The sequence below is a fragment of the Amphiprion ocellaris genome, chromosome 8 (assembly GCF_022539595.1).
Source record: "Amphiprion ocellaris isolate individual 3 ecotype Okinawa chromosome 8, ASM2253959v1, whole genome shotgun sequence".
Classification (NCBI taxonomy): Eukaryota; Metazoa; Chordata; class Actinopteri; family Pomacentridae; genus Amphiprion; species Amphiprion ocellaris.
Window position 1 is genome coordinate 17,923,744 of NC_072773.1, and position 27,241 is coordinate 17,950,984.

The following is a 27,241-nucleotide window of genomic DNA, read 5'->3' on the forward strand; positions in this document are numbered from 1 at the left end:
TAAAGTGCAGGGGGGAGAAAGGCATTTTGAGACAGATGGGGTAAGGAAAAGAGTGGTGAAGGAGAGAAAAACCCTGAATGGATGCTTCAGTGGCCAATCAGAGCATCCGCCTCCTCTCCTCCTGCATCCAGGCTCTGTGATTGGCCGGCAGAAGCTGAGATGCAGAGAGAGAGAGAGAGAGAGAGAGAGAAACAGGAGGATAACGAAAGAAGAAGAAACTGCCAGATGAGGACGGCTCTGCTCCTCACACCTTCCTCTCGCTCTCTCTCTTTTTCTCTCAGTGGCTGGTCTGCCTCGCTCGCCCCTGTCTGTGCTGCTGCAATTCACTCGTCTGCGTTGTTTTCTGATTTCGAAGAGAGACGGGTTTAATGCGATGGACCTGCAGCCCAGCGACTACTGCTGCTGCTGCTGTTTACACCTGAGCATCATGGGAGCTGTAGTTTCCTCGGCAATGCAGGATGACAGCTGATTAACTGGGTTATCAGAGTTTGGAGATGTGGGCTGGTGGACAGACGAGCCTCAACAAACTCTATTCTCTCACTCTCTTTTCCTCCTTCTTTTAAACCTTTGTTTTCCTTCCTCTCCTCTGCAGTTTCTTTCGTTTAATCTCTCCACCCCTCTTTCTCACCTATTTTCCTTCTTCCCAACCTTCACTCTTCTCCATCTTTCTCTCCCGACTTGTGAAAGGAAAAGGCAGAATGGGTTGTCGTCTCACTCGAACCAAGGTGAGTAAGCCTCTGGTGATGCAGGTGTGTTTGTGGAGTGAGGAAAAAGAGGAGGATGGACATATGAGATGTGATAGTTGCTGTGATGAGCTGCTCCCTGCTAGATCGCTGTAGACATGCCGACACACACACATACACACTCAGTCTGTAACCCAGATAGTACCAGTGAACCCAGACAATGGCAGAGGGAAAGGCTCTGATGACTGAAGGCTAAAGGCTATTATCTGTGTGTGTGTGTGCAGAGAGGTCGAAGAAGCAGAAAGAAAAGCAGCAAAAGATAAAAGCTGTATGCAGAGGTCAGAACTCTTCACTGTATTGTGCTGCAGATTCAAATTTTTTTCGCATTTTCCCGGCCAGTTATCACTAGATAATTCAAAACGGAAAAGTGAAAACCTATTTTGAAAGATCAAAAGCTGAAAAAATGAAAGTATTCAGACCTTTAATGGAGGGCTTTGTAGCAGCTACGTTGGCAGCAGCTTCCAGTCTTCTAATTTCAATCTCTACAGGTGGCACACACATCCTCTCAGTCTTCTTAAAGTTGGGATCGCACTGTTGAACTTTGGCCATATATATTCCTGTTTCATTCCTTCTGACAATTGGATGAGAAATCAGGTCTGTGATTTTTGTCTGAACTAATGTTCTGCTGGGTCGACTAAACCTTCCTAACCACTTTCTTACCAGACTCAATTGCCTTCTACTTTAGTTTTTTCGCATTGCAAAGTTTTAATAGTGTTACAGCAAGTTGTTGAACCACTGTCTCCATTTAGGGTACAAGTTGGTTCAGTAGCATTTCTGGTCTAGCAACTAGCATCACAAGGCTAGTCTGTATCATCTCTAGGCCAGCAACAAGCATTGCGAGGGTAGTCTATAGATTTAAAAGTCTAATTACAAGGGATACCTTAACCAATCATGAACATCCAAAGGCGAGCACCTATCATCCCTAGGCTAGTTTGGAGCAACCATTTTTGACTAGTCATTAGTATCCACTGGTTAACAACATGGCTGGCAACCAGTGTAGCTAGGCTAGTCTGTCGCACACATAGGATAGTCACTATCATTCCTTGACTAGCCATGAGCATCCATTGGCTGGCACCTATTATCTCTAGACTAGTCTGTAGCATTCCCAGGGTAGCAACTAGCAATACTTGACTAGTCACTAACATTCCTAGTCTAGCAACTATCATCCCTATCCTTCTGAGGCTAACGCAAAGTCTGTTGCATCCTTAGGCTGGTCACTAGCATTTCACAACTAGGCCATAGCATCAATAGTCTTTGCACGGCATCCCCAGGTTCACCAGAAGCATTTTAAGTAATCCTGAGGAACATTAAGAACATTTAAATATACACTGTTTATAATGTGCAAGGTAGGAAGCTAGTCCGTAGCATCACTAAGCGAATCCCTAGCATTGCAAACTATGAGTCATGAATGCAGTTGTACAACTTGGGCTGTTAGAGATCACAGTGATGAGCTGCTCTTCCATTTTTGTGGTTGAAGTGGGAAGAACCAAAAGACATGGATGAGGTTTCCTTGTGTTTGTGAATTCACTGACAGTGTATTATATTCCTTCTTCCTCCTTGGTAGTCGCCTCAGTTTTGTTGACACGAATTTAGCTCAGTACCTGCCCACTTCATGTTGCCAAACGTTTTGCTCGTCAGTGTTACATGTTGCTAAATTTCATGTGTTTCATGTGTTTTTTAAGAGAATTTGAACTTGGGGAAAAATATTACGGATTGGATTGAAAACCCTTTGAACTCAAAGCAGTTTCTGTTTTTTGCTCCTGTCACATTTTACTCACTGTGGGCTAATTTTTCATTGCAACATTAAGTCCTACCTATCCCTCTCTATGGAAAATGAACAACCATGGCTAGAAGAAACACAAAAATGTATTTTGTGCAGTTATAATACCATAAAGCTTAAAAAAGAAAAAAAAGCATAATTTCTTTGAAAAATGGAATCAGCATATAAAATATTTTTTAATGTCCACAGGTGCAACTACTAATGGAAAATAAAATGGGACCTCCATATACTAGTTATTTTACAGATATTTCACAGTGCACATTTTTGAAAACCTCTCCTAACTCTGTTTTCCAAACTACTCTGGACAGCAACTCTAGAAAGATATTTGACCATGTTGAATGTTTCTACCAACAACTAGCTGACTTGCTCATTTGTATACTGTTTGCCATTCTTCTTTATCTTATTGCTCTAGAGTGTTGTATATTCCTGTCAGTCTGCAAAGCCATCTCCTCTCTTCACCGAGTAGCGCAGAAGCTTTTTTTTTTTTTTTTTTTTACCAACTCCAGTGCAAATGGCTTATTTTTGTTTACTTAAAATTAGACATGTAGAAAGACTGATTTTGATGACACATCACAATTGTAAGCCTAGGTTTGATATTTTTTCCACATGTCACAGGTAAGTAATTTATTGACCAGAAGAAAGTAAAAAGTTGGATGATTTTTCCCCCGTTTTGTCTGTTTGTGTCATTTTGGTGATTTTTAAAATCACATCTTTCAACCTCACCAGCAGATTTTAGGATTCAGAGGGTTAATAGTAAATAATCAGGGGCTTTGATGAGTCATGTAATATATTTTCACATCTGAATTTTGCACAAACATTTTTAAAACACACTGCACATTACAAACACATAATATATGCACATATAGACACAGACACACACAGACACACACAGACAGACACAGACACACACAGACACGCACACACGCACACACACACACGTATATTCTTATATTTGACAGTTTAGTTTGTTGTTCATCTAGAGCAGGCACTTTTGCAGCGCTTTTGTTAAAAATATAGGTCGATGTATTCACCCCTATGTGGTTCTAATAAACATTTCACTGAACTCAGGCATATTTGTCTACGTATCTGATTCTGCAATGAAAACCTGCAAGCAAGACTTGTGTGTGTGTGTGTGTGTGTGTGTGTGTGTGTGTGTGTGTGTGTGTGTGTGTGTGTGTCTGTGTGTGTGTGTGTGTGTGTGTGTGTGTGTGTGTGTAGGGGAAAAGAAAGAAGGCTGTTGTTTTAAAGCTCCATTATTGTATCTGCACAAAGCCTGAACAGGAAAGTGCTCCAGCTTCACTTCTACAGATGCATCCATCATTGGAAGTTTTTCTTGGAAAGTGTTTGTTTGTGTCGATTACTGAGTGCTCCTCCGTGCTTCTCTCTGCTTGTTGCAGTGCGAAGCCACATCTCAGTAATTGCTGTCAGTGGCGAGTCTTTAGCTTAGCAACGTTTTCATTCAGTGTCTCCTGGCTAAACGCCTCGACGAGCAAAAGGCTCGACTTGGACGTGCTTTTTAGTGGTGCAGAGCCGAACAATCCGTGACAAGATGAATGTTTTCTGGCACGTGTTCATCTCTGGAACATACGATTATCTCCCACATCTGAGGTGGTTTCATCTCTGATGCACTGTAAACACACACCTTATCAGATGACTGCATGGAGCGTGCGTGCGCGCGCGCACACACACACACACACACACACACACACACACACACACACACACACACACACACTGCAGGAGAACAGTGGCTCTCTGAGTGGAAACAGGCAGCGACAGAGATGGGAGGTCATAACTGGATGTGATGGCTGCTGAGGTGACCCGATCTCTGCATAAACACACGAGACATGAATTGCTGCATGTTCACAGGCAGTCAGTACATATATCAATCTACACACAACATAGAGGAGAGAGGCGAAAACAAATAGGCACTGGCTGAGAGAAACTGATGATGATGGGCTTCAACTGGACACATGAGTAAGGCTGAATGCACTAATGCAAAAAAATAAAACAAAAACCAGACTGCAGCAATAAATATCCACAAACAGTCTCATAAATAGAGATTTGCTGTAGCTGCAGAGCCAAACTATAATATTTTGCTCACGTATGCTGAATTTAGGGCTGCACAGTGGCGTAGTGGTTAGCACTTTCGCCTTGCAGCGAGAAGATCCCTGGTTCGCGTCCCGGCTTTCCCGGGATCTTTCTGCATGGAGTTTGCATGTTCTCCCTGTGCATGCGTGGGTTTTCTCCGGGTACTCCGGCTTCCTCCCACAGTCCAAAAATATGCTGAGGTTAATTGATGACTCTAAATTGCCCGTAGGTGTGAATGTGTGAGTATTTGTTTGTCCATATATGTAGCCCTGCGACAGACTGGCGACCTGTCCAGGGTGTCCCCTGCCTTCGCCCGAGTCAGCTGGGATAGGCTCCAGCCCCCCCCGCGACCCTAGTGAGGATTAAGCGGTGTATAGATAATGGATGGATGGATGGATGCTGAATTTACTGAGTGGAGAACAATTCATACAGAGAGTAACGCAATTTCCTTTCAGTTTTACTCAAGAAAAAACAGCTGTTTTAATTCCTCAAGATTCTGAACTAATAATAATTACATCGCTGCACAAGCAACCTCTTCATTGTTATGCTGATGACACTGTTTCATACAGAGCATCTTCCAGATACACCCAATAAACTAGTCTCAGCTAAAGGTGGGTGATCTGACCAAAAGATTGCATGACCGTCTTTTAAGGTGGAATCTGAACACAAAGCCTGTCATCTCAACTCAAGGCTATTCTCACAATTCACAAACTTCTGACAAGAGGTGCTGATTTGCATCTCTACCAACTTCATTATGGGGCTGATTCCAGATGGTTGTTTGCTACACAGATACACAATAGTGGTAGTTTTTAACATTTAAAGCCTCAGAAACATGAGATTTGTCTCCTGTTATGTTACAACATTTATGGATAATAACTGACAATGTTGAGTCGGTCCTGGCCATGAAGTTGTGGACCAGCTCAGAGTGGCTTGTCTGGGTTTTGCAGATGATACGGTTCTGTTGCTTCGTCAGATCATGACCTTCAGTATGCAGTTTGCAGCCATGTGTGAAACAGCTGGGACCAGCACCTCAAAAGTTGGTGAATTGCTCCCTCTGGGTTGAGGGTAAGTTGCTGCCCCAGGCGAGGGAGCTTAATGTGTCTTGGAATCTTGCTCAGGAGTGACGTTAAAATGAAGTGTGAGATGGACAGATCGAATAGTGCAACATCAGGGTTAATGCAGATGCTATACTGTATAGCTGTGGGAAAGAGGGAGCTGAGCCAGATGGCAAAACTCTCTTCTGACCCTCACTTATGGTGAGGGTCAGAACTCTAGTAGTGATTGCAAGAAATGGGATACAAAGGGGGCGAAATGAGATTCTGGGTTCAGCCTTAGAGATCAGTCGCTTGGACATACGGAGTTTGGAGTGTTGTCACTGCTTCTGCTGTGCTCAAAGGAGCCAGCTGAGGTTATTTGGCATTTCATTAGGTGCCTCGCTTGGAGGTATCCCCTGAAGAGCTGGAGGAAGTGGAGGGTAAGATGGAGGCCTTGGCAGCTCTGCTTAAGATGATGCCCCTGAACCTCAGACCCACATAAGTGGTAGAAAATGGATGCTTGGATGAATTTTTATCCATTTTACCGTATTTTTAGTTAATTTGGGTGACTGATATTGTGCTGTCGTTTCTGAAACTTGTAACGCTGCCATCCTGCAGGTTTCCCTTCAAAGCGAGGTTGCTAATCTTAGTGTGACATGCCTGGTTTAATAAAAATTAAGAAAAAAATAAATAAAAATTAATTCTGTAGCTGTAACTTTAGATGCAAGTCATTGACTAAAACAAAATAATCTGTGAGTGAGCTAACAATCTATCAGACCATTACTAGCTAGAGCTGACGAACAAGAACTGATAATCTGGCAATTTTTCATTAATTTGTACTTAATTTCCACTTTAAAAAACTCCTGTTTGAATCCAGCATCAGCATGTACGTGATTTACAACTGGATCAGTATATCTGTAGTCTCTTCCACTAACTTTATGCGTTACTTCTTCTCTAGCGTGACTGCAGCTTTGAGCCTATTCCCACCTGATTCGTCAGTTTAATGCTCAATAATTCAACCTGTTAACTACAGTAAATGCTTCAACTAAAGAAAACACTTTTAGATGTTCAAGTATAAAGTACTTTAACTGGTGAACACTGAAGTTTTGTCTCAGGGAGGATCAACAGGGATTTTATTTCATGGTGGCTAAAGCTTCATGTAAATGTTTGTGCTGGCAGCGCTGCAACGAGAAAGAGAGCGGACAACCACACTTAGATGATTAGTGTCTGATGTGAGGACGGCAGAATGTGAGGCAGCAGAGCAGGACGCTTCATGTGACTGTATGGAGATGGACAGTTTGACATAAATGGGTGGTGGTGCATGCAGGGCGAACGGCTCTGCTGCCTGTGGTTGTTGTACAGTACATTTTACATATTCAGGAGTGGAGAATCTCAGTTGGTGAACGCAGCTAAGATCAGTCTGCACAACCTGCTCAGATTTTCAAACAGCAAAATTCATTCATTCAAATCACTCACCAAACATGGATTAATAATTATAGCCAGCAGAAATCAGAGGATAAAGCAGCCATTTCCACAGCAGAATACTTCGGTTTGTTCCAATCATTTCATAAAAAAACTGACACTCTTTGTATAACACAAAAGGAAATGTGACTCACTTTCCACTTCGCACAAATCACACAGCTCAGAGTCTATTTTCCTCCTGAATATTTCTAGATCTGTCAGCCTGAATATTATATAAAAAAAAAAAAAACAACACACCACTTCAACTAAAGATCTCTTACTTAAAGAAGATGTATTAATGAAAGAACCTATTCAGTTCAGTATGTCCTTCATTTTAGGTTCGACAAGATATTCTCTAACCCTTTCAAACCAACCTGAAGATTATTTTTTCATGGTGTGAACATTACATAAAGTTATTTATGCAGCAAAATGGCCTACCAAACCAGTCTTCTAAAAATCTGAGTGGAGCTCGATAATATTATAATGCCACAGAAACAATTCTGATTTGGTCACATGACGACTGTCTATAAAACTGGGGCATTTACAAACTTTTAGAAACACTATTAAAAATAGTTACTGGTGCATAAAGTTATTGTTCATAACATGAAGTGAGGTCAGATTAAAATGCATATATCAGTCAACAGCTTGTGGCAAACAGAATGCAAACTATCACTGTTCCAAAGAGAAGTTTTGTATGTGTGAAAGAAAGCAGAACCAGGTTTCTGAACTGAGGATTCAGCCTGTTAACCTGAACCAGAGTCACCACCACCACAACTGTTGGTACAGTATTCAAGCCCCTGTAACCTAAAACCTGTTGATGAGTTAAAAATTTACAAAAGAAAGAAAAAATTGTCAGACTTTCAACTTTGCGACGTTACTAGAACTACTCATCTGTGATATGCTGTTCTGTCAGAAAATTTCACTAAATCCAAGCTTAAAATTGTGACATTTCAGCAAAACTGCTTTATTCTACACATTATTTTGCAAAAAAATGCCAAAAATAAAACCTTTGTACCATAAAAAAAACTAAAAAAATTCTGGGTTTTGACCTGAACTGCATGTTGAAACATCTTTCTAGAGTTCACATGAAGTAGTGTGAAAAAAGCAGGGTTTGTCGAGGTTGTAAAAAAAGTTGAAAAGATTGTAAATAGTTTAACAACTTGTACTGTTTCAATAGAGGAGCAGGACTTTATATGCAGTGAAAAATGAGCCCACAGTGGGTAAAAATGTGACAGACGAAAAGAAAATGTCTAGGGCCTTCTGTGTCGCTTTCAATCTTCATGCACAATCTAAATTTGCTTACTGTGCAGTATTTTAAAACAGTGAATACAGATCCAGAGTCAGAAGTCTATTTTTTAAAGCGGAATTCAATATTTTGAATTGCAGCAACTGAAATCCAGTATTCGGCTGCAGTTTTTTTTTTTTTTTTTTAATTTCCTTTTTGCCCGTTTAACGTGATTTTGTGCTGAGACTGAGGAGTGTCGCATTCTGCAGAGTTTTGCACTTTGAGACTCGCTGAAAATTGAGTCAAAAGCATCACAAACAAGCGCGAGAGAGCGTCGGCTGGATGAAGAGGGGGGAGAGAGAGAGATCAGTCCGTGTTACTGTCAAAGTGCAGTGGAGCGCAACACACTTCTCCAGGGTACAGCACATCACTCTCCGACTGCTCTGTGTGTCACTGTGTGCATGTTGCTGCATGTGTGAAGCCAGTTTCCACATGTATGAGCCTGCGTGTGTCTGTGCTTGTGTGCCCGTTTGCATTGTTGTGTGTGTCAGACTGCATGTGTGGTGGCCCCGGGACTTGCACTGAGAGACTCCAGTGCTGGTCCGGGGGGTTCCGGAGGCCTGGATCCTGACCTACATCGTGCTGCGTCTCTTTAACTTGGACGCATCTCAACTTTCACATGTGATGTTATAACACAAGCCTCCACCATTACACTGTAGTTCTGTCATCACTTGGACTCAGCAGCCCTAATGACTGGCTGTCCTTCAGGGCGCGAGCTGTCCTTTCTTATTCCCAGATGACAGAATGGTGACATGCTCACATTTTTAACTTTACGTCCCTTTTTGTCTCAGCTCTCTGGCTTAATGTGAGAGATGATCCACTGTTGCCAATGTGCTGCTCAGTGAGAATCCTTGGCTTTGTTGGGTTTTGTTGGATTTTCCAAGTATCACAGGGTATTAGCCATAATTTTTAAATTAGTTATATACATTTATATAATGAATACCATATGTTCTTCACCTTTAAAATACATTTGCAATGTAAACTTGTACCATTATTGTTACTTTTTGGAACATGTATCATAGTTGACATTTTTGCTGTTTTCAGGCCAAAAATCAATATGGCCGCCTATAACTAAACACCACATGGCATTTTTACAGAAAGATTCTTCTAAAATATTATACATACAATTGAGTCAAATTGAAATTGAAAGTTATTTATAAAGATATTGTAGTTGACATGCGATAATTCCACATTTGACTCACACACTATTTTATATTAAATAACTATAATAAAGAAAGCCTTGGAGTCTGGCCAGTCTTTTCTTAATGAGGAAATGACATCATGTGGAGCAGGTCATGTGATCTGGAATTAACACACTTCCTTGAGACATGTTTTTGTAATGGGTAACTTTCTGGGACACAGATATGCCCTTGATTAGGTACTGTTTTGTCAACCAGAACGGCCCTGAACAGCAGTTCTTGCAGTGGAAAATGGCTTAACTGTGCCTCACAACTTGTTTGTTTTTGGGATCTGAAAGAGTGTTTGGACCCAGAAATGGCAACTACATCAGATTTAACAAGCACATAAAGGCAGATCTTGCTGCCTTTCACTCTATGACATGTTTGGCTTTTTCTAATTTTAGGTGATTTAGTTGATTCTGTAGACTTTTTTTAATGTGTTTATACTGTGTAATGATATACATAACAAACACACAAAAAACATGTATTTCCTTTTCATTTACAAGACAGTCATTTTTCGCTTCTACTCAGAGCTACAAAGTTGTCCCTCCCAGTTTGTCTAGTATGTAATTAGCACTACGTTCAAAATTTTTAAATAAAATGTAAAAATTATGACTAAAGGCCAAATAGATGAGATTAAAAACTATATTTTATTCTGTGAATTAACATGTTTGAGATATGAAATTAAAATAATGAGATCAAAAGTCAGAATTTTGAGATTAAAAAGTCAAAATTATGACAAAAAGTCAAACATATGTTCACATGAATACTCATTCATGTGTTTATTCACAGTAAACACATCAGCACTCTTGTCATAGATTCCAACTCAATGCTACAGCAGCTGTTCTCACTAATTAACACACCTTCAGCCAGAGGAAATAATGATGAGAGGAAATAATCACTGAAATCAGCTGGAACAGAAACCTACATGCTCTTCTCTCCTGGTATTATGCAAAGAGGCTCAATTTTTATCTTTTTATATAAAGACAGAGTGAATCATATGCCACATTATGTAACACAATTGTAGTCAGGCACGCCAAAAAAGTTAGATCAAAAGAACAGACTGACCTTGTGTTGGAGGCCAAACTCCCACTTTTCCACTGTGCACTCATCCTGCTTCTATCCTTTATCAATACTGCAGAAAATACTGCAAAGTCTCACAGCAGAAGGGAGATAATATTGAGCACCTCAGATCTTTAAATCCTCCTGTTACTGACCTTTCTTAAAAGCTAAATCTTTGAGGATACATGAAAATAAAGGCTCACAGATGGAGCCAAATGGCTTCAGTAAAAACACACCTACAAACTACTTCAGTGTTGCATGTGCTTTTGAAACTGCAGAAAAGCATTACCTCAGCTTTTCCTGTACCCTTTTCACAGGCTAAGACTCACGAACCTTCTCATCACCGGCACCGGGAGGAGCTGCACTTTGTGGACGAGTATGGCCAACCAATCACTATGCAGGTGGAGGGGAAAAGGGGGCGGGGTCACAGGAGGCGACGGTCCCACTGCGCGATCGAGTGCAGCGTCCCGACAGAAAGACACTGGGAGGCCCTGAGAGCCATGGGACTGATGGAGGGCGAGGAAGGGCAAGGAGACGGCTATGGAGCAGGGTAGGTACCGCTGGGGCAAAGAGTTGTGTTACAGTCAGCTGATGACACCCAACTCTGGTGCACCAAGGCAGATCCAGTCTAAAGCCCACTTCAGACATGTGATTTGTTATGTTGCTGTTTCATTCATTTGATCATTCTGCCATTCAGATTTAAGTCACTTCAGGTGTTCCTCATGGCTTCATTCAGACATACCCAAGACAGTGACAGAATGAGCCAAGGTACCGTATTTGTCATACAGACTGGACAGAACATCCAGTGATGTACAACACACAGTAGTGTACTAATAAACAAGACTTAATCAAAACTAACAGCAACTTATGAAATTGTCCAAATAACAAAGAACCTTGTGAATTTATGATTCCATAACACTGGTAAGTTTAACTTTAAAAATTTATCTAACTACACCAACCTATGGTAGAATAAAAAGCACTGTCATTATTATAATTATATGTTACTATGGGAAGTATCCACACGTACAATGATGTTACTGCTGCAAATATTCTGGTGTGAGACTACAAAGCAGGAAAATTTTCATAATAAAAAAATAACTTGATGTGAACCTGTGATGGAGGTGTGATAGCTGTTAGGCAACAAGTGACTTGCGTACAGGTGTGACTCTGCATGAAGTACACTGTGATTTACCATTACATCCTGGTCAATCCTGTCTCCATATCAGGAAAAAGTAATTGGATAAATAATTAATGAAGTTACTTCTTATGTTCCACGTGTGTAGGGTTAGTGTTATGACTGCAACTTTGGAGATGCTCATATGGATCCTGCAGCTATTTAATAAACTCAGAGGAAAGACTCCTACAAACAGCTGGAAACTCCACGTCAGGTCATCCTCATCGTCAAACCCTGGATTAGATCCATCATTGGCCTGTGTGATGTTATTGGACCAATACTGGTGCTGAAATGTGGATAAAACCTTTCCCTTGTTCTGATCGAAAAGAGTAAGAGTAAAATTGCCTCACCAAGGTGTTCATTCAGGCATGAAGTCAACACATTCATCTGATGCTGTCAGACTGATGAAAAGGAGAGGATGTCTGAAAGGGGCTTTAGATTAAGATGAAGCTTTGAAAAGGCTGGAGACTGAAGAATGGAGTTCAGCACTGGGATAAACCAGGCTTGTAAATTGTTTACCAGCTGACAGATGTATAAAAGAGTGGAAATAGATTCTACCTCCACAAAATGGTTTATTGTACTGTGGTTTGTAGCGAGGTAGTATCAGGGTAGAAATACAGAAAAGGGCTAAAAGGCTGAGATTAAAAAAATAATGTTTTGGAGTAGCTTACAAGTCCAGGGCAAAAGTCTTCTGACCTGGTAAATCAGAGGATAACAAATAAAGGCTTGTAAGTGGAAAAAGAAAACTTGGGTAAAAGATTCAGACTACCTGTGGTAAAACTTAAGGAATAGAATACAGGGTAGGACTGAGATCAGCAAATAAAATTTTGATAAAATTGTCAAATGAATAAGTTCAAACAGGAGTAGATGTTTGGTAACGGTGCAAAGTGTGGATTTAATGGTATAAATTTGAGTTTGGAATCAGGGAAAAATTTTCAAAATGACATCAAATGTTGGAAGACTGACTGGAAGTTAAGACAGAGGTTAACAAACTGGATAAAGACTTGTATTTTTTGTAAATTTAGACGGGACTATAGTCAGAGTTTGTGTATAGCTGACTGAGTCTTATATGGTTTAGGAAGAGGCAAAATGTTGGGACAAGGGTATAATCTTAGGACTGCAATGGAAAGAGTAAAAGTTTGCTAAAAACTGTCACTTTCAAATACGGTAAAAGTCCAGGATCAGGGTAAGATTTTTGAAATGGGAGAAGAGACTTAGGATTTTGATGGACCAACTACCAAAAGAAGATTTCTACTGTACTATATGTGAAACTGAGGACCAGTGTTTTCTAAGAGACAATATGGAATTTTTTTTCTTAAGGGTTTGGGGTGAAGCTCGGTATGCAAGGTCAGCATCATGTTGTAGTGAGGCTCACAAATTTTTGTGAGTGGAAGTATTTTTTTCTGCTGAGTCAGCTATCAGTGCACTCCATGGTATGATTATGCATGTGACAAAGACTACAAATATTCATAACAGAATTTACATTTGTACAACCATGGGTTAATCATACCATTTTCCATTTATGCATGATAAACAAATCAAGGTGATTTTTGACAACACTTTCTTATAAAACATGATCTCTTCCACTACACAGGCCTTACTATGGTCACATGACTGTGTCACCTGACCTATACCCTGCCAATAGCCACATGATGATGTCCCCTGATGTCTATCCACCCAATGGCTACCTGCCCAGACCATCGGATGAGCAGCACCCAGGTAACAACTACCTGCCCAGCGTCTCCTATAGCCTAGACCACCTGGACAGGCTGGACTACCAGGTGAGTTATTTTACTCTTGATGATTCTCCTCTGCTATTATTATTCTGTGGGTTAGTGGGTGACTTCTTGCAGCAAATGAAGGAATTTAAGTACCTTGGGGTCTTATTCACGAATGGCAAGAACATGGAGTGTGAGCCGGACAGGCAGATGTTGGACTGTACCTTAGGGGTGAAAGTAAAGCTGATCCAGAAAAAAAAGCTCTCGATTTACCACTTAGTATTTGTTCCACTCCAGACCTATGGTCATGAGCTCTGGGTAGTGACTGACAGAATGGGATTGCGGATACATGCAGCTGAAATAAGTTTCTTCCATAGAGTTGCTAGATTCAGCCTTCGAGATAGGCTAGGAGCTAGGAACTCTGACCTCCGGATGGAGCTCAGAATGGAGTCGCAACTCCTTTATGTGGAAAGGAGCCAGCTGAGTCGGTCTGGGCATCTGATTTGGATGGCTCCTGGATGTTTTACTTTGGAGGTTTTCTCGGAAACTGGGAGAAGACCCCAAGGTAAAACAAACACCCCATCTGGGCTTGGAACGCCTCAAGATTCCCCAGGAGGAACTGGAAATTGTTGCCTCAGAGAGAGTTGTCTAAAATGTCCTGTTTAGTTTGCTGCCACCAAAATCGACTGGATAAGCTAAAGATGCGGATGGATGAATGGATGGTGAATGAATAGATGGCTGGACATCTACACAGTGCAAAAGTAACTGATTTACACTCTTTCTCGTCTGATCTTTGTTTCTTTTGTAGGGTCCAGAAATGCTGCCATACCAGCCAAACTCAGAGAGCTGTCTGATTGGCTGCTACAGTGCAGAAGAGGTGGCGCCTAAGAATTTCCCAAGACAGGTAGTTGGTTTAAGTACGATATTTTCCACTGGGGAAACTTGTGGTCCATTTAAGGGCTGCTCTGAAAAACTGCTGTGTGGGGTTTGACACTGATTGGTGAAACTTAGAGAGAAGAACAGGCAGCATTTTGTTTCTGCACTATTGATGTCTGCATCCAATAGCAGGACAACATAAAATTAGTCATACAGGCTAACATACCATAAGAAAGCTTCATTATTGTATTTCCTACATGCTTACCTGACTGGAGTTACAGCCGTAATAAGCTGTCAGATTTTATAATGGAAACAGAAAGACTGAAGTGGCCAATTATTAGGCTGTTCCTGTAAACATTTACGTCACTTTACACCTGTACCAAGTTCCTACAGCGGAAAGCTGCCTAGTGTTTTCCTCATGTGCCCTCTTTCTACCCTTCAAAATCTCCCTATTTTTTATCTTTCCTTTCTCTTTAGTCTGACTATCGTCCTTCCTGGAGGTCAGATCGTCATCTTGGCTATCTTCCCCTCAGCGAGCTCGACAGTGGGTTAGGCTGTGGCCCTGACAGTCCACACCACAGGGTGCCATTCTCCGAAGCTGAGACAGATGCCATGTCATCACTCCCAGGCCACACCGCTTCCTCCCAAGGCTCCTCCTCTTCCTCTGAGTCCCTGATCTCCTCTGAACCCAGTGACTCGGGCTTCCACAGTGTCAGCACCGGGGAACACCGGAGGCTGCACAAAATTCATGGCAACCATGCTCACCGACAGGCTCACCACCTCCGCTCAGGCCACTCCCCTCGAGAGCAGAGAGGACGCTGGGATTTGGAGTCCATCCCTGAGACTACTCCGATGACCCACCCAGGAAGGCCGCAGGCATCCCGCTGCACTGTGGGCAACAGCACGACCACAACAGTTCACTTCCACAGAGCTGAGAGGAGTCCAACTTTACCTCGTCACTGTTCACCTCCCTCACCCTCCATCGGTGAGTAAAACTCTATAAAAGAATAAACCATCTATTCAAGGCCACTGACGCTAGATTCTCGAGAAAGTCAGCGAGAATAGACTTTTATTCAATATAGTCCAGTTACCAGTCTTGACATTTGAAGTAGACATTAATGGGTAGATTTTTAGGTATTATCTTTTTATACTTCCTACCATTTTAGAATACGTTTTTGTGTTTCTGTAAATTTCCCCTGTCCAAAAATAAAATACCACATGAGAAAGCAAGCTACAGAAATTCAGCAAAAAATAAATACAGTAGTATACAAGTGCAGTTCCTGTGCCACTTGCTGCCATCTGAAAGGCATTGTTTATTGCAAGTAGATTACAACAGTTTCATTTAGTTATTGCTTCATTACACAACAATTGCTTTTATGTGTGTAAAGTCAGCAATGCAGTGTTTATGCCATTAACCATATTATGAATACTATTTTTGAGCACAAATCTGAAAAAAGAAAATTCATGATTTTGTTTCCTACTCCTTGAGGTGATTTTTGTTACTTTGCTTAAAGGGAGATGAACATTTTTTCTTTATCTATATGATTTTTTAAACAGTTGCCAAACAACTGGGTATGTTTCTGGCTTCCTCTACGTTTTCTATAGCCATCAGTAACATGGCCTATACCGCCGCCTTATGACGACTTTAGTCTATTTTTTTTTGCTTCAAAATAGTTACTGGAAACAAGACTCATTTGCATGTGTTTTTGAAATTATTTGCTACATTTCAAAAGGTCACCTCAAGGTTGTTTGAAAATTATATGAAAATATGATGCGTTCCCATTTCAGGTTTAGTTCAAGAAAACAATGAAATGCTGCGTTACTGCCACCATCAGGTTCAGCATTTTTCCACCAACACACTGCAACACAAAACTGAAATTTTCGGATGTACAACCTTCAGAACCCCTTTCCTGAGAGAAAACTCGGAAAACAGATTTTAAATCCTGATAATGTCTTTCTGCCTGTAGGTTGTCGCACTGAGCCTTGCCAGCGGAGGGCGCTGTGGCTGGAACAGCAGCAGCAGGGAGGAAGTGGGACAACAGAGGCTCCAGGAAGGAGTCGGACCATAACAGATCTGAGTGAAGGACAGCGGCGTCGCAGGGCGAGTCACCCCAACATGACGGATCCAAACACTCTGAGAAACTCTCTCCAGAACAACCAAACAGGTAACAGCAGTAACACACTGGGGCCAAGGAGCAGGGCCAGTTACCCCAGTAACTGTCACCCCACTGCTCAACTCAGCATAGACAGAACCAGTCTGACCAATCATCAAAACACACTGAGAAGCAACCAGAGATCAAGTCGAAGTCGGGAGGAGGACTCCCTCTCTAAGAGTCCTGGATCTGGCTCCAGTGGAGCGTCAGACTGGCGTGGCTTTCAGACTCTCGGGAATCACACCAGCAAATCTAAAGGTTCCTGTGGTCCCCGCTACAGTACGCTTGGAGCCCCGCAGCATAGCTCTCGTTCACCACCATCACCACGCTCCAGACTGTCGAATCAGAAGTCGGTTAGGAATCAGCTCCTCAGAGCCCGAGCTTACCGACTGGCCAGGGAGCGCAGTGAAGTTACGACGGATGAGGAGGTGCGAAGAGATGGGGGGAGAGAAGGGGAGGAGGAAGGGGAGGATGGTCGATGGGCCGGGCGATACTGGAGCCGGACGGAGAGGAGGCGTCACCTGGCGTTGTCACGGCAACACCGAGAGAGGCGAGGAGGAGGGGAGGACCCAATCGGGGGAATTCAGGGGTCACTGTCATCTCAGACAGTGCTGGAGTTGAGCCACATGAAGCAGAACCGACTGAGGAACAGCAAGCTGCTCGATGATTGGACGACGGTGGAGGAGCTGCTGACTCATGGAACACGAGTGGAGAGTGACAGTCAGCTCTGTCCCAGCCCTCTGCTATCGGTTACTACTGTCTGATGGGAATACAGGTGACTGAAACCTCCAATCTATATGCCGCTTTGCACTGCAGGAACTTTTAGGGTGACCTGAACCTTTGTACGTGTTCCAATCTCATTGTTTTGGTGTTAACATAGTGGTTGAAGTTGCAAAATCCTACATCGCAATGGAAACAGAAAGGCCTTAAAAGGCCAGTTACAGGGTTGTTTCCATTACTGTAACCATTTGCCCCTGGTTCCTGCAGGGGAAAGCTGACTTATCACTCAGGTCCAGATTCATTAAATGTTTGTGTGGTGAAAACAGTGGACTGCAATACTAAAACGACCAACTAAGAAAGATGAGACTGACACCAATTATGGCCATGCATCTCTCAGTTATACAGTTGAAATTGCATGATCATGGAACCAATCTGCAACATTTAGCAAGACAACTGCAGGTGAATATTGTAGTAGATCAAATATCTCTTAAAGACAACAGATGCTATAGTTCCAGCTTTAAGTGGTTTCATGGCTATAGTTATCTAATCTCATGCTGTAATTAGAGACTTCTGACATCAATGTACATCAAACCTCCAAACTGCACTTTACAGATGTCATGAAACAAACATGATATGAAAAGCATTCAAGCACTGGTCATGTCATGTGGGAAGGAAGGTGGTGATTCAAAAGGATGTCACTGGTCAATTCAAGATGGCCACTATCAGTCCTCTTGAGCTGCTGCTTCTCATTCACTACAGCAGATTCCAACTGTTTCAATCAATACACACCAACTAAACAAATCAAAGACAAAAATGCTTGTTGCGTTCCTTCAAAGGACCTTGTACTATCTAGAAGGCAAATGGTTTCCTAAAAACACTATTAACAGTGACAGTACTGGAGCAATACTTTAGTGTTTTGTTTAATATAGCATTCTATCTATTTCAGTGTTTGATCACTTCAAGCAAAATAACTTTGCCAATGTGAGATGTACAGGTTGGCAAGCACTTACTAAAACATGCATTTCCCTAGTTGGACATAAATGCTATTTACAAAAAGGACACTGGTAATGGCAGCAGCCAATAAGATGTAAAAAAGCATGAGCTCCCAAGCTAATTATCTTACTTTCTAGCAGGACTTCTGTTTTATGACTAATTTGCTAACCACTATAGTTATCTAACCTAATTAATTTAATCAGGTAGTCTCATTGTAGGTCAATTATGTCCAGGCTGACTGGTTGATTGGTTGGTCGACATACTCTCAACCGACCAAATCCTCATTGGTCAGACAGTCGCTGGTGGTACTTTTCAAATAATGGAGATGAGTCTTCCAAGATTCATTCATCTTTTCTTTTTTTTTTTTAGTGGCAGGAAAATATAGACTACTTATGCTGTGGCTTCCGAAGCGCCGAGTGAAGCGCATTTTCGAGAACTTTTATCTTGCTTCTCACAGTGTTCATCATTGGAGTGCAACAGCAGTAGCATAGCATTAGCATGGATATCCCTGTCTTCGGCTTTTGTTTTCTGTTTACTAACACGGGCGAAGTGAAGCGTGACATCAGGGTTGGTAGGTTCACGCGATACAGCGGGGGTGTGGGGGTGTTAAGATCCGAGTATTCGGATGTCAAAATTAATATTTGGATACCATCACAACGACCGAATATTTGGATATTCGGGTCCAGCCCTAATGCTAACACACCTGAAAACAGATGTCACTTAGCCATTCACATAAACTGAGCATGCACATGCCATTGCAAACAAGAGGCAGAGGGTTGTTTGCTTAGTTGTAGAAAATATATCAGAGGAACAACAGTAATGGGGCATGACCAGAAACCAGAGATTTCTTTAAGTGATTGGATCAATGACGAGGTTAAACTGTTCTCTTCAGAGAAATGGTCATGGGATAGAAGCGGGACGAATTAGGAAGTAACAAATAGCGACTGATTAGACCCAATCAGAAAGTGAAGATGGGTCTCTGCATCATAGTTACCGAAAGTCTGTAATTCTGCCTGTCCACACAAAAACACACTTCTAGATATTTTCAACTAAAATGGAGCGGCAGCATTTCCAAAAGTCATACCTTCTGCTACATTTAGCAGGTGTAACACATTTGTTTGGATGTAGCCAAAGTAAGTCAAACTTAGTCTCTATACAAAGCAAAACAAAAATAGATGTAGACTCTCAGTGGGTTTAGCAATACTAGCGTCCCTCCACGTTGCTCTGTATGCAGTCCAAGATGAATAAATTTGCACCACACAGACCAAGCAGGTAATCAGAAAGAAAGATCTGAGCTGAACATAAAATGCAAAAATAGACTAAATTGGACTCGTACCTCAATCTTAGTGAATCTGGATCTCAGCTGTGAATTTTACTGTCTGAGAGGAAGGTCTAATTTTTTTTTTTTTTTTGCTGAAGAGTCAGAGCTCCTCAAATGAATCTGGGGCTCAGAAGGAAAGAAGCTATCTGCAGGAAAGCGTGACAATCTTACCAACCCTAGAGGAACGGATTCAACCTGAGCTGAGTGTAAACCAACACTGCTGTCTCAAAAAAAGTCTCTAATCCAGCGACATCCTGCTTTCAAGGTGACTTCCTGTGGGTTTGTATGAATAAAAGGACTTAAAAGTGCTGCATGAGCTCCAGACTGTAACAGATTCTATAACTGGATGGAGCGGTCAGATTCTTCACACACCAGACCGCCTGTGACTGGCATCAAATGTCACACCAGTGGTTGTGATGCCTTTGTGGAAAAGTGTCTCCATCTCCTCTTCTGGTCAACTGCCTTTGTCTCTGTGCCATCAAATGTCCAGTCTATGACATTATAAAGCTCTGCTCGTTGTCGCTTATCTGGGGTTTTCTGCACCTTTATGATCAAACAGTCTGCAAATCCAACACATTCGCTGGTTTCTCCTCAGTGGTTTTCAGTTTTAATCTCTGTACACTCACACAGACTTGGAGTGTAAACAAACCAGGCCCTATGGAGAGGTCTCACAAGTCTCCATTCAGCACTGTCTGCAGCTGAGTTTCTATACAGCAATATTTTCATTTGGTTCTAGAGCTGCAAGAGTTCATCTACTGATTGATCACTTGATTGAATGAAACTTAATCGCTCACTCTTCAAAAATTAAACAATCATTTTAAGGATTTTTAAAGTATAAACAAACTTTCCCCTATCAGATGTGAAGATTTGCTGTTTTTTCTTCTGAATATTTTGGTTTCAGGACTGTTGGTTGGTTCAAACATGCATTTTAAAGATGGCATCCTGGGTATTGGAAAATTGTGTGAATTTTTTTTGCAGTTTCTTTTACATTTTAGAGCAATTGATCATGAAAAAAATAAAGTGGGGCTTTCAGACGCAATGCAACAACAGGACCCCTGAATGAATGGCAACATCCAGGTAGTTATCAGCAGGTTATTTTCTTATTGATAATACAATAAAAATAATATCCCAGAAAAGTCAGAATGGCATCTTCAAAGTGCATGCTTTGACCGGCAACAGTTGCTAAAATATTCATATAATAATCTTTAAATGAGACACAGAAGATCAACAAATCCTGATGCTTGAGTAGCTGGAATCAGCAAATTGTTACTTGAAAAAATCTTAAAATGATCATTTGTTTATCAAAATTTTCATTCAATCAAATAGTCAATTAACTGGCTAAACATTGAAGGTCTATTAGCAAATAAAGACTGGCCTTTGATGCCACAACAATAAATCAGAGATCACTTTATTGTACAACATGTACATTGTTCATATTGTGCTTCAAAGAAATGGTTTGGCAAATATCCACTTATTCTCTTTATTGCTGAGAGGTATTTAGGCTTAGCTTAGCATAAAGAATGTTACCGAGGAAAGTGCTTGCCTGCTGTTGTCCAAACGTGAAGACATTACGACAAAGGGTCACTAATTAACATCTCGTACAAAAACTGAAAAAAACTACATCTTATGTGCTGGAAAAACTAATCTAGCTGTTTTCCAGTTTCCAGTCTTAGCTAAGCTAACCATCTCATTTAATATACAGACATGACAGTGGTTTTTACTTTTTTCATATAACTCTCAACAAGGATGCAAACAATTTTTTTTTGTTTGTGAAAATACAACATGGAAATCTGACAAAATGTGGCCACTGAACATAAATGACACTTGGTGCGTATCATTACACAATGTTAGTTATAAAATGAGATGTCAGCAGCAAGTTTAACCAAACGATGGCACTTTTTAATCTATAAATGACATTTTTATCCAGATTGTCAGATCTTCAGTGGTGACATTCAGGTTGTTTTTCAAATCAGAGAGCATCAGTGTCAATACTATGGATCACATTGATGACAAATATCCATGTTTCTTTTATCTTTTTATCACAAGGGCTGCTGCGAGCCACTACGATTACAGGCACCTTTGAGAGAAGCAGGTGGTCGGTATAATCAGAGAAACGTTAATCAGGGTTTAATGTCATGATGTAATAATGTGTCACATAATGAAATAACTGTTCAATGCAATTTTGTTAAATAGGAGAAAATGTATGTTTATTTTCATATTTTGCCAGAAGAGTTTGGAGGAATTGAAATCCTGAGGATGGTTTTCATAGTTGGAGTCAAATGAGGATTTCTTTTTCTAAACCATGTGTGTGTGTGCGTGTGTGCGCGTGTGTGCGCGTGTGTGCACGTGTGTCTTTGTGGTCATGCAAGGAAGAGAAAGTTTGATACTAACCCGTCAGTAGTGATTAGCCAAAGATATCGTGTAACTTTGGTTTGTGGACAATCTATAGTATATTTTATAATCATAGTAGTTTTGATATACTTTATCCTTTATTTTTTGCCTTGAGTAGATTATTTCTGCTTTTCACCAACATCCTGCTATGCTTGTGTGTGTGCATAGATGTTATTGTACAATCAACTGTTAGCATACACTACTACTGCAGTCTAAACCTAGCATGCTAACTCCTGATTAGCACAGAACAAGCATTTCCAGGATTGCTTAAAGTGTCATAATTGCAAACGTCATCATCCTGTATCTTTTCACAGTGTAAGCTTTTCTTTTTACAAACACATCTCAGAGGAAGAGATGCTCTTCAGGTGCAGTATTAAACAGAAGTGAGTACAATCCTGTGCAGAATCACTAAAATGTCGAATGATTAAAGCTGTATCACCTCCTAACTGCATTATTTGTGCTGAACAGCGAGATATTTGTTCTGATGTAAAAAAAAAAACTAACTGTCTTAAAAATACTGACCCCAAAGCTAGAACTCAGTGCAACAAAAATCAGCACACCTTTCAATACTGTGATGAAAATCTTTTATTTTTTTCAATACTGTAGATGTCCACCTTTATTTTAGATACAAACTCATTCCTGCCATCATTCCTGACGCTTTGCCATTCTTTGGAGGAATTTTTTTTCAACTGCTCTTTGCCGGAGGAATTGTGCTCTACTGGTGGCATACTTGCCCAAGTTTATTGTTCTTTAGAAACTGTAATTTTGGCAGCATGCTTTAGATTGTTATCAGGATGGAATATTACACTACTGCCTAGGTTCTTCAGACTGGGATTCATCTTGTCATCCTGTGTTTTAGTATGTACACGAGCATTTATGGAGTCATCTATAAATGTCATGTCCCTCACACCTTATGCACTCACGCAGGCCCATATATCACCCCCCCCCACCTCTGTGCTTCACTGTCAGGACTATGCATTCACTGTGGTAGTCCTGACCAGGTTTGTGCCAAACATACTGGGTCCCGTCTGAGCAGAACAAATTTATCATGGTCTCATCAAAGAATGTGCAAGGAATATTCATCAGATTTGTCTTTAAACAAATTTTAATCTTGTGGTTTTTTGCCAAAGAGCAAACAAGCTTTTTTTTTTTCAAAATCTTGGATGCCATCCATAGAGGCTGACATTATGCACTGTCCTTCACATTGTCTGCCTGATTACTGCTGCAAATGTGTTTCCACTTATTTTTAATTTGTCAGTGATCTTCTTATAGCCTTTTCCACCTGTGTTACATCTCACAATCAGATTGTTCAGTTACTCTGTCAAGTTTTTTTTCCCATGTGGAGCCATGATGCAGACATGTAGACACAACCAATAGGTCCCAAACTGAGAATGTTCTGCTGTTCATGGGTCATTTCATAACCATGTTAATGCAGTTAGGCTGATTGTACACAGTTTTGCTTCAATGATCACAGATACATTGAGTTTTTAATTTGGAGCCTGTATTTTCAATGTAGTCTTTCTAAAGTATTTAATTTTGATTGTTCATTAGAGTAAATACTCTACTGTTGTACTTAGAAATAATGCAATTATTGAGTGGTGATGAAATTTGGAAACATTCAACATTTAAGTGGTGTGCTCACTTCTGTCGTATACTGTACAAATATCTAATTTTGCTAAGCTAAACCAGAGCCAAATAACTGGTCGTGTTTGTTCCGGTTACAGGTCATAATAAATACATTTTAAAAAATCAATCTGTGAAGCATGCAGCTAGCTAACTATGCATCTTAGCTAGTTTCATCTGTCCATGCTGGTTTGCCAGAACCTCTGAGGCCAGATCTTCCACACCAAAGAGAATTCCAAAAAGGGAAATAATATTATAAAAATAATCAAACTTTCTTGAGATGTTGCCAACTTGTACATTATGTTATTTTTTTATTAATTTATTTTCCCTTAACACTTGTTCAGCATTTAGGGAAATGCGCTCATTCTCCTATCTTATAAGATTCTTTAGATGTAGATAGTTTCGCTTAACAACAGTAGGTAGACTGTCTCTGTCCAAAGGTGGCTCTTGTAACTCCTCCTACACCGCCTATATTCTATGAACTAATACGCTTCATGGCTGCCTCTATGTGGCCTGCAATTTTTGGAGAAGTAGCTTGTGCACATGCTAACAAATTAATCCTACACATCCACAAGATGCCATTCAGGATACAACCAGGGAGAGCAGAAAGAAGCAGTTGTGAGTTGTCCTGCTCACAAACCATTTACCTGTTGCTGCCATAGACTGTACTTTAAAGATGCACGTAGCCTTCAGGTCTGAAAAGTGCCTTAAACCTGCATTCTTTATAACAGCCAACAGGGGGCAACTCCTCTAGTCACAAATAGAATTATATAGAAGTCTATGAGGAAATGACCCTAATTCTCATTTGATTTATTACCTCAGTCAATGAACATTTTCCTCATGAGTTTATGGTCTTAGTTGCTAGTTTCAAGTCTCCTGTTATACAGCGTGGTGTTCATTTTGCAGTGTATGGTCCCATTTAGTGCAAAGTAGAAGGTAAAGTATAGAATTCTTTAGAGTGTGGCTACCTTGTGTACACCATACCACATAGGTGTGCATAAGTACCATAACTTGCCCATCTTGTCAAGTTACAGAAACAGAGATGATGATGAGCAAAATTCCAAAACAAAGTGTCTACAAACCAATGGGTGACATCAGTGGTGGCTACGACCATCTTTTATGTACAGTCTATCGTACATGGTACAGGTTTTACTGTAACTTCCTAGAGTGCTTACATTGTGCAAAAGCAGAAGTTTACAAGGAAGATATTTTGTTTCTGGCTAGAAATGATCAGGCCCTAATCTGCCCCCTAGTGGTTATACTTCTCAGTCCGCCAGATACACAGTCACTGCTAAACAAGAAATAGTTTCAGCAACAGGCTAGTATGTATTAAAAGGACGGTCTACAATGTGACTATTATAGAGTTTACAGGTGTGATAAGAGGAGTAAATGAGCACATTTCCCAAAATGTTCCATAATTCATTTACAGAGTTGACCTGAGAAGAAGCTCTCAGTAACTAACTTTACTTTTATTAGGATTATTGTTAGAAAGTAACAGAAGCTTCATGTTCTTCAGGTTGTGTGAAACTGGTCCTGAATTTTCATTTGTGACTCTTGTGATTTCCTGTCAGGGCTGTGTGCAATAATCAGAGGTTTATGTGCCAAACTGCTGGCCGACTCTGAACCGCTTCGTGCTCAGGTCGAGTCTGTGTGACGTCAGCAGGGGAGTTTATGAGTGTGATGAGACGGGACTGGTCTGACCTTACAGTATGGATTTTTCTATTCCAGTTTGTGTTTCCATAAACCCTGTGACCTCACAAATGTAACTGAAAATCTGAACTCTGATGTCTGTGAAACTGTCGGCCCTGAGCGGCTGTGGGAAAGATTTCTGATGGAACTCATCACCCAGAACTTGTGTAAAGAAATGTCAGTAAACTGTGCAGATTTAAATATACGTGTTGTGATTGTGGTTTTCTGTGGAAAATAAGCATTGCATTTGAACAGCTGTGGGACTGATCTTTACTCCCTAGTGTGATGCTTCACCACTTCCTCTCGCCATACAAAAGGGAAGACAAAATATGGTTGAAATGGGTATTACTATCTTGCCATTGGGACATTCCCAACACACGGTCACTATTGTGCAGACTGTGGTTGAAAATGACATCATCAGCGCCTGTTTCTATGACATTTTGGCATCATATCTGTGGCAGTGTCATGGTGTCCATTTTTGTATGCAGTCTAGTGCTGTATTCAGGGTACCTGACCTCCAAATTCCATCAGTTTTAACATCTGTGCTATCTAAAATTTTAGACATTAAGGCATTAAACTAATTTAAACTAGGAAAGATGTACAGTTGTATCTGCTGCTATTTTAGAGAATAACATAAAATGCAGATTTCAAGGCTTAGAAACTTTACCTAATCTACAGAGCAGGAAATCAAGGATATTTCCTCATTATTCAAGTTATAGAGTGAAAAATCCAATTTCTTTACATCTTTCCTCGTCAGGTATGGTAATTTTGAGTTCCAAGTTGCTGTCAAACTCGGCATGTGGTCACAGTCGAGGTTGACAAACTTTATTTATGTTAGAAAGTAGAAAATTTCGAATTTTGGTGGAGTTTTCTTAGATTTTTCATCGTTGGATATTGGAAATTTCAAGTTCCCATTTATGGGCGTTTATGTCAGGTTTATAATCAGACTTGACAAAGTCCACTTTTGCTGTACCTGCCACAATTAAAGCAATAATGTCATCTATTTACATCTGACAGAAAGTAGACAATAATTGTCAAAAACTACGCCAATTTTTTTTTCAGACTCAAAAGCAACAGTAAAAGTAGCACATTCAGGCTCATCACTTTCTGCCAAATAATTATTTCATAATTTGCTATAAACTTGTCACTTTTTACCAGAAAAACAACATGCGCATTAAAACAATCTAAAAACAAACTCAAATGAAATGAAATACTCACAGATACCACATAACATATCTGCGTGTACCACACCAACCCTCAGCGGAACAGTGGTGGAAAAACTGCCTCATGGTTAAAGATTTTGGAAACAGGGCAGCACGTCTCACAGATCAAAGGTCCTGGGTCCAATCCTGGCCTTTCTGTGTTCTGTGTTCTCCCTGTGGTGAGCTGGGTGGTCCAAAAATTTAGCTGATTCTAATGAGTGAATGTGAGCGTGCTTGGTTGTCTGTCCCTGTGATGGACGAGCGACACGTCCAGTGCCTAAAACAGCTGGTAGAGGCTCCAGCCTACAAATGTCCTTGTATGAAAAGCTCATTCATGTGGGTTTATTTATATACACGTGTATGTTTTTTTCACTGGCTCTCTGTGCACACCAGCAATTAACTGTGGTTGTCAAATGTAAGTTCATTTAAAAAATAAATATATAATTAGTACGACTAAACTATAAACCTCTACTTAAAAGGATAATAGGTATCAATGAGATTTATTTTTGTTTGCAGTGATTGCAGTGAAGCTGTCTTACATCATCACGTCACCATGACAACAGTGACTGACAGCACTGTGTCTGGACTATCCACTGACAGCCATGTTGACGCCTCAGTCCTGCTCCGTGACCGTTGCTATAGCAACTGGTGTTTCTACAGCAGCTAATCTCTCAGCTCTTGGCCTTGTCACCATGGTGATGTTTTGTGTGGAGGACTTATTTACAGCTAACGCTCTGCTCAGCTGTG

The 27,241-nt window shown here is 40.8% G+C and overlaps 2 protein-coding genes across 3 annotated transcripts in view; one reads left to right on the top strand and one right to left on the bottom strand.

Annotated features, from left to right (window-relative positions):
• LOC111562410 (uncharacterized) lies at nucleotides 1-25,497 on the top strand. 2 transcript variants are annotated; one of them, XM_023260914.3, is made up of 7 exons: nucleotides 1-725; nucleotides 10,952-11,184; nucleotides 13,403-13,589; nucleotides 14,335-14,430; nucleotides 14,880-15,387; nucleotides 16,370-17,330; nucleotides 19,688-25,497. In XM_023260914.3, the coding sequence occupies exons 1-6, from the start codon at nucleotides 699-701 to the stop codon at nucleotides 17,317-17,319; spliced, it is 2,001 nt and encodes a 666-aa protein (XP_023116682.1). In that variant the 5' UTR covers nucleotides 1-698; the 3' UTR covers nucleotides 17,320-17,330; nucleotides 19,688-25,497. The 2 variants fall into 2 exon arrangements, with proteins under 2 accessions (XP_023116682.1, XP_035799715.1); XM_035943822.2 differs by having other exon boundaries at nucleotides 16,370-25,497.
• Nucleotides 1-27,241, bottom strand: part of snx21 (sorting nexin family member 21) — a 64,578-nt gene that overhangs the window by 16,789 nt on the left and 20,548 nt on the right. The gene's annotated exons all lie outside the window — the stretch shown is intronic.

What these genes read in the sequence shown, in the direction of transcription:
- LOC111562410 (XM_035943822.2), top strand. Translation starts at nt 699, where the DNA reads ATGGGTTGTCGTCTCACTCGAACCAAG. An exon ending in GTCGTCTCACTCGAACCAAG is followed by an intron (nt 726 to 10,951) that starts GTGAGTAAGCCT and finishes CCCTTTTCACAG; the next exon opens with GCTAAGACTCACGAACCTTC. An exon ending in CTAAGAATTTCCCAAGACAG is followed by an intron (nt 14,431 to 14,879) that starts GTAGTTGGTTTA and finishes CTTTCTCTTTAG; the next exon opens with TCTGACTATCGTCCTTCCTG.